This window comes from Chrysochloris asiatica, unplaced genomic scaffold (genome assembly GCF_000296735.1).
Source record: "Chrysochloris asiatica unplaced genomic scaffold, ChrAsi1.0 scaffold00355, whole genome shotgun sequence".
In the NCBI taxonomy this organism is placed as follows: domain Eukaryota; kingdom Metazoa; phylum Chordata; class Mammalia; order Afrosoricida; family Chrysochloridae; genus Chrysochloris; species Chrysochloris asiatica.
The window spans coordinates 180,087-188,385 of record NW_006408873.1 but is presented as its reverse complement, the minus strand read 5'-3'; the positions used below and the strand labels follow the sequence as shown (position 1 = coordinate 188,385).

The 8,299-nt window shown below is 38.1% G+C and overlaps 1 protein-coding gene across 1 annotated transcript in view; it reads left to right on the top strand.

Annotated features, from left to right (window-relative positions):
- Positions 1-8,299, top strand: part of DEPDC1B (DEP domain containing 1B) — a 96,295-nt gene that overhangs the window by 65,868 nt on the left and 22,128 nt on the right. The window contains exons 3-4 of the mRNA XM_006876136.1: positions 3,676-3,811; positions 7,548-7,675. Coding sequence (XP_006876198.1) covers positions 3,676-3,811; positions 7,548-7,675 — 264 coding nt within the window. The remainder of the gene's footprint in view (positions 1-3,675; positions 3,812-7,547; positions 7,676-8,299) is intronic.

The window sequence follows — 8,299 nt, the reverse complement described above, 5'->3', positions numbered from 1 at the left end:
TGACTCTTACCAGTCCTGCTTAGTCTTTCCAAGGCTGTAAATCTTTATGGGAGCAGAAAGCCTCTTCTTTCTCCCACAGAATGACTGATAGTTTTGAACTGCTGACCTTGAGGTTAGCATGCTGACTTGTAACCACTCACTACCCAGAACTCCATTGCGGAAGAGCATGTGGAGGTGGGGAAGTATGCTTTAGAGGACTTTGGACATGCAGTTGGCCACAGGAATGCAATTTTATTTTCTCATGGACGATGAATTGAGCCAGTACTGTTTATTGAATAGTCTTTACTTTCCCCTTGATCTGTGATACCTGCTCTTCCATGAATCGATTTCTAAATATGTATTTGTGTTTGTTTTGGGTTCTCTTTGTCTAGGGAATGCCAACGGGGAGAGATTTTGCAGGGGACACTTGACAGTGTCTGGAGACATTTTTGGTGATCACAGAGAAAGTAGAAGGTGCTACTAGCATCTAATATGTAAAGGCTTAGGCTACTGCTAAACATCTTACAATCAGCAGCCCCTCAGAACAGAATTATTCAGCTCAGAATGTTAATAGTTCTGATGTTGCCAAACCCTGGTATATGCCGCTAGTGGCATGGTATCTTATTTTGTCTTGAAATATGGTAAAGCAAATCATGTCACTTAATTTTTCCTCTTTAAGAGTATCCTGATTACTTTTGGTTCTTTGTATTTCCATATAAATTTTATAATCAGGTTTTCACATTTCATTAAAAAAAACTATATTTTGATTGGAATTTCACTGAAATTATCTATCTTTAGCAAGAAATTGACACTTTATGATATTAAGTTTTATTTGCTCATATGATATGTACCTTTTTCAAATTAATTTTTCAGTGTTTTTCAATACAATTTTATATATTTATTATTAAAGAGCTTGTAAATATTTTTTGTAAAATGGTTTGCATCATCAAAATTTTAATACATTGTTTTCCTCTTTAAGACCTTAATTTTGTTCAGTGAAAAATGTGGACTTTTAACTCCTAACAGACTTTCTAGCCCAAGATTGCTTGATTAAAGGGTGAAAACGAAAATGATCACTTTCACTACAGAAAGTAATAATAGCCCACTAGAGGGAGCTCTTCTGTAGCGGATGTCAGGCAAGGTTGCCAGTCTCAAGTTGCTGTTATTTTCACTAGACACCATACCTGGTATCGAGGGCCACAGATGTTATTCACCGCAAGGAGCTCATCTTAGCATGGAGAAAAGCAACTTTCTGGCATCTCTTCAGTCACAGTTCTCCTCAGAAGGAATTCTGCTTTGGTCTTTGGAAGATGTTACTTGATTCTGTATGTGGGAACACAGGAAACACATGTTTGTAGCCAGTAGGAAATTTATAGATCACCCAATTTAATTTCTTCATTAGATAAATGAATAAAATTGTGACTTAGAAAACAAAGCCTCTTATGTTTCAAAGGATACACAGACAGTTCATAAGAAACCACAATTGTAACCCAGATCCCCAAATCAGGGAGTGACCATTGGGTATTTGTGGTGGGGTCAGGTTAGGAGTTGTTTAATTTTTGAATGGACTGGGGAGGTGGTCTTCAAATTCTCTGGAATGATATGCACTATTGTGTACATTTGTGTGTGAGTATGTGTTTCTGTTTGTGCATACATGCTGGGCTTTCTTAGGACTTTTATTCTTCTGATTATTGATTTCTAAGAAATAGGATAGGACTTGCGTAGGCCACCCTTTGTTTACAAAGTAGTATACCTTTGACTTGGCTTAAAAGATTTGTTTAGTATGTATTTGGGAATGTACTGGGAAAACCTGCCTTGGTAACTTGCTTTTAGCTTATCTTGAGTTGATTTAATAATTTCCAGGTCTCTTTCATTTTTCTTACCAATCTGCACAATTGGTATGAGGGCCATGTTTGACATCCTCCCATTTCACAAGTAGAAAGGAGGAAAATCTCCAGCCCAAGGCCTATAACCATAAGGTAAAGGTGAGACATGCCTCCACCTGCCAACGGTCTTCACCCTATTCCCACACCAACCACCCCTCCTACGGCACTCTAGTCTCTACTGTGCTCTAGAACCTACTGCAGTGGCTATATAGCCCTACCAAGAATGTTCCGATTATGGTGTTTATTAGGGAAGCTAATAGGACAGAATTCAGGATCGGAAACAACTCAGCCTATAGGGTTCTCTGGTCAGGAGTGCCTGCCTCTTTGTTCTCAGCCTCTCAGCCAGTGGCTCCTTGGCCTCTGCCCTGCTCAGACAGCTGTTAAATGCTGTTTTAGTGCTGTTGATAAATGCCCAAAGGGCACTCTCAGCTTTACTTGTTTTGTGGACAAGGAAATGCTGCCTCGGCTCTGCCAAGTGTCTGCACCACTGCTTATCTGCACTGCGATCTCAGCGCCACTCATGGCTCTTGTTTCTTGATGGTCATCAGAGCCCCTGTTGCTGCTTCAGAGATGGCTCACTTTAAGCCTAGCAGAATGGCAAAACCAACCAATCCCTGCCCTGTGTTAGAGTGTTGTACATCCTATTGGCACAGTGGCAGCAGCAGTGGGCTCAAACGTAACAATTGTGAGGATGGTGTAGGACCAGGTAGTGTTTCAGTTGGTTGTGCAGAAAGTCACAGTGACTTGGAATCGATGGTACCTAGCTACAAGGAGCCCAGGTGGCACAGTGGGTTAAGTGTTAAGCTACTAATTGCTAAATTCACACCCACTGGTCATCTGCTTCCCTAAAGATATACTGTCTCAGAAACCCAACAAGCAGTTCTCTTCCTCCTATGGGGTCTCTGTGAATTGGAATTGACTCGAAGGCAATGATAATAGTGATGGTAGACACATTAGTTCAAAGAGTGATGCTATCTAGACAGATATATCCCTAGGAGCGAGGGAGTGTAGAAAGGCCAAATAGGAAGAATTTTCTAACTCCTTACAAGATGGGTTTCTAGACTGAAGTTTAATTCTCATATGAGACATTGGATATTCAGGGAAAGTAAGATTAATCTCTATTGGAAATACTGATAAAAGTGAATGTTAGCCCACACGATTTTTGTGCTAATGTATTCTTTCTCAGCAAGTATTACTGAAGATTTTTCTATCAATAATTTCTAAATGCATATGTGTATTTACCGTCTGTAAATTTTGATTTGAGTTTTGAGGCAGTGAGGACTTTGAGCTTCATGAGAGAAATGGCCTACTAACATCCCATTAAGAACATCTGTAATGGTAATATCAAATAATAAGAAAACAAGCTTTATTTATGATTAAACTATGCCGCATATTTGATTCCTGCTTTTCTCCATAAATGTTATTTAATGGGCACAATGACTAAACCCTGGTGTGGCGTGGTGCTGTAGGATAAGCACTGGACTTCTAACTGCAAGGTTGGTGGTACATACCCACCAGCCACTCCTCAGAAACCCGATACAGGCTCACTATAAGTTGGAATGGACTCAATGACACTTAACAGAGACAAACAACAATAATATTTAATATTTAAAATTGAACATTTAAAGAAAACTATATGTTATTGTTGGGTATGGTTAATCATGTGTAATGATTTTGTTATGTGAGAGTCATATTATCTGAGGTTTAGAATTACTATATAAAATCTCAAAGATACAAGAAGCAGAACTATTATCAAAATACCTTTGTCTCCCACTGACTGTAATAATAGAAAATTTCTTCTTGATTTTAGATTTCCTCCTTCCTCACCCCTGAAACCATACCCAAAGAAGCCAACATACCAAAAGAATGTTATTAAATTTCCAGAGTGGAATGATCTCCCAGCAGGCACTTCACAAGAGAACATCCCAGTAAGGCCAATTGTTATGGTAAGTGCCAGAAGACCTACAGGCTGGCAGCTGGATGAGGTGATGTGGAAATCACCAGACTTGGCCCACTTTTCCCTCTGTATTAGTTTCCTCTACCACAAACTAAGTGGCTCAAGAAACAGACTTGTATTTTCTCACAGTGCAGGAGAATCTCTCCTAGTTTCTGGGATGGGCAGGGGTCCTTGGATTGTGCTGTGCAGTTTCACGCTAATCTTTGCCTACATGTCCACATGGCCATTCGCCTATGTGTTTCATTCTGTGTCCCTTCCCTTTTTATATGGATACCAGGCATTACATTAGGATTATCTGTTATGAATTGAATATTTCCCAAAAATATGTGTTGCCCTGGTAACACAGTGGTTACGTATTGGGCTGTTAACTTTAACATCAGCAGTTCAAATCTACCAGCTGTTCTGTGGGAGAATGATAAGGCTTTCTGCTCATGTAAAGATTTGTTGCCTTGGAAACCCTATACAGGGTCGCTATGAATCGGAACAGACTCAGTGGCACACTACCACTACCGCCATACCTGTGGTTGGAGTCATGGTGTGGCACTATAGGATAAGCACTGGACTGCAAGGTCAGCAGTTCAAACCCGCCAGCCACTGTTGGCAGCCCTGTAGGTGGCTGTGAGTTGGAATTGACTAGACGATGACAGTAACAACAAAATACCTGTAGGTAAGTGCTTGGCTGTTTACTGAAAGATTGGGAGTTTCAACCTACCGGCTGCTCTGTGGAAGAAGACTTGAGGTTTTCCTTCCCTAAAGATTGTTGTTGTTAATTTCCCATGAGTCAGTTCTGACTCATAGTTACCCCCTCTAGGGTTTGTAAAAAGCAACTGGTGGGTTTGACCCACCCACCTTGTGGTTAGCAGTCCAGTGCTTATACTGCTGTGCCACACCAGGATTGCTGTTGTTGTGGCTGTTAAATGCCATTGAGTGGGTTCTGACTCATAGTGACCCTGTATGGGGTTTCTGAGAAGCTGCTGGTGAGTTTGAACCACCAATCATGCGGTCCAGTTCAACCTTGAGATCTAGTGCTTATCCTACAGTGCCACCGCCTTATAAACCCCATGTGGCAGTTCTACTCTGTTTTATAGGGTCACCAAGGGTTCAGCTTGACTTATTACGATTTGAATTTTTTATACCTGTGCATGGATTCCCATTGGGGAATAGGTTTTTTTTCTTTGTGATGTTAATGTGCCATATCAATGTAAGGTATGTTCTCAGCCAATCACTTTTGAGATATCAAAAGAGCAGATTAGATAGAGAAGCGAGAAAGTGCAGATGAGGGAAGATACATACATGCCATTCCCCATGAAGAACACCAAGAAACCCAGAAACAGGTTGAAAAGAGACAAGGACCTTCCCTAGAGCTGACTCAGAGAGAAAACCTTCTCCTCAAGTCAGCCCTCTAAACAGGGACTTCTGGCCTCCTAACGGTGACACTCAACTTCTGTTTGTTCAAGGGGTTTTATAGCCACACTAAGAAACGAAGCCACTGTCCCAGTCCTAATCCTATATGATTTCATCTTAACCTGATTACATATGCAAAGATCTTATTTCTAAATAAGGTCACATTCACAGGTACTAGGGATTAGGACTTCAACATACCTTTTTGTGGAACAGAGTTCAACCCACAGCACCATCAATGCCTTATGTACTAAAAATGGTCTTTAAAATGTTATATCACATAGCTGAATGACAGTAACAAGGAAAAGGAAGAAAAGAAGGGACCTGTAATATTAGAGAGAATTGCTACTAGTAACATTTTTGGAATAGATCTTTTTTTCCATGTATGTTTTTACCATTAAAATGAGATCATTATGAATGTTTTGTAGCCCATATTTCTTATTTAGAACAGTGGGTTATGCTTATTTTTTTCTGTTATTAAAAATTTGACATCATTTCTCAATATTTCAGTGTCTCTTATGAAAGTAATGTATTTTATTTATCGAGTTCTTTATAGTTACATATTTACAGTGTTTCCACTTTTTTGGTATTGTAAACAGGGTAGTTGGTGACATCTTTACAGATAAATATTTGGATATATACATAAATATTTCTTTAGGAAAAAATTTAGAAGTGAGTTTTCTGGGCAACTATAACAACTTAACTTAGATATAAGATATAAACCCTTGACTTAATTTAGACACTAAAAAAAAATATATCAGAAATCCATGTGGTCTTGAATTTCAATTAATACGTTAGAAATTCTGAGAAGAAAAGAACAACAAAAAAGAAAACACCACCAAAAACCACTTTTCATATTCTTTTAGTTCCAAATTTGTAATTTTTTTTTATAATGCTACCTGGTGGTGTAGTGGTTACGAATTGGGCTGCGAACCTTAAGGTCAGCGGTTCGAAACTACCAGCCGCTCCGCGGGAGAAAGATGAGGCTTTCTACTCCCGTAAAGATTTACACCCTCGGAAACCCTATACAGGGTCGCTATGGGTCGGAACCGACTCGATGGCACATAACAACAACAACAACAAACCTTTGTAAAACATATTATAGAAACTCTTTTGCAAATGATGTCTTATATGTTTTACCTTTAAAAGTTCAACATTCTTTTCTGAGATTACCAAAGGGATGTGTTATGAATCACATCAAGCAGCCTGCATGTGAGAAATGAGGTAGTGGGATTGTGGAGGTGGTAGAGCTGTGCCACTTTGGGCAATTTATTTATTCTCTCTAAATTTTCATTTTTCTCTCCATGGGTAGGGATTAATGAAAAGAGCTCTTTCTCTAGTTTATACTTTCTTTTCTTCTCTTTGGCATCTCTGGGCCCTCCTTGTGGAACTCTTGTTTTTCCAACTCTCCATAGGTGCTGAAGATCAAGGGTCATTATCCAATATTATATGTTTTTAATCATTGCTTTTTAAAAATCATAGACTCATGAATGTAATACACTATAATTGAAAATTCTTTCAATTTTATTGTAAAACATCGTTCAATTTGGACATTACAAGGAATTGGATAGGTATTTTTCTGCTTAATTTTGGATTAATAGAGTTGTGTTTCACTTGTACTTCATTGATTAATCCAAGTCCCACAGGAAAAAAATACCTAGTTAGTATCATACATATTGCCAGAGCTTTTGGATAAGTTTTGAATATTCGCTTACACTATGACCTCATCTTTGAGAGCCTTCTTTTCCTCCTTTGAGGAGAGCAATGATGGTTCAGTGGTAGAATGAGTGTCTTCCACATGGGGGACCCAAGTTTGATTCCCAGCCAGTGCATTTAACGCACATCCCCTACCCATCTGTCAATAGAGACTTGTATGTTGCTCTGATGCTGAAGTTTTCAGTGGAGCTTCCAAACTAACACAGACTAGGAAGAGAGTGTCTCTACTTCCTAGCTAGGTAATTTATTCTCAGACAGTCAGTGAATTTAAACCATATGGATCACATGTTCTGATCTGTAACCAATGATGGGGTGGCACAGGACTGAGCAGCATTTCCTTTCATTGTGCATGTGTTAACATGAGTAAGGGACCAACTCCATAGTTGTTGGTTGTTAGATGCCATCAAGTCGTACTGACTCATAGAGACCTTATGCACAGCAGAACGAAACACTGCCTGAGAAGAACTCCTCTGAAATTCACATAAAGTGAATGTATATTCCTAATTATGTTTTGAATTTAATAAGAAGTAGCCAAATGAAAGAAATTTCTAATAAAATGATAGCATTTATGTTAAAAGAGTTACAATCTCTCTCTCTCTCTCTGTTAGAATTCTGAGCTTTGGTACAAGCGTCACAGTATTGCTATTGGAGAAGTGCCGGCTTGCCGTCTTGTCCACCGCAGACAGCTGACGGAGGCCAATGTAGAAGAGATATGGAAGTCTATGACATTATCATAGTATGTGTACTTGTTTCTACTTTTAATATTGATTTTGATGAAAACTTATAGTGAATTTTTTCTCCTTTGCTTTCCCTATTACTTTCAGTGTAATTTTCTGTAATTATGTATAAAATTCTCAACTTTTGATTGTATTATTTGCAGCTGTGCTATTTAGCAAAATCAATGTAACTGAATTCTGTGAATTGTCTATTGTTATTTATATAATAGTTAAGAATAGGAATTTACAAGTTTTTGAGAAATCTTAAGCTAGATGAAACTGACATGGGAAATCTGGTCTCTGTATCTGATGTCCTATAGGTAAAAGTAAAAGTAATGGTATCACTGTAAATTTTTCTCATAAAAAAATATACTACTAGTAGTTTATCATTATTGGACAAGCCAGGTTTTATAGTAGTTTTACATATAAAACTATATCCTTGACATTCAGAATGTTATATTAATAAAATTAGTGAAGTTAATGGTCAAGTATATCTTTTAAGTTTATATTTGTCATACTTAGTTTTTGTACTTTTTGCCCTATAAAGACATTGGGAAATAATGCATTCTAAAGATTGAGATTTTACAGTTTTTTTTTTTTTCTTAATGTTTTATTGTGAATTATATGATAGTTTACATGGGAGA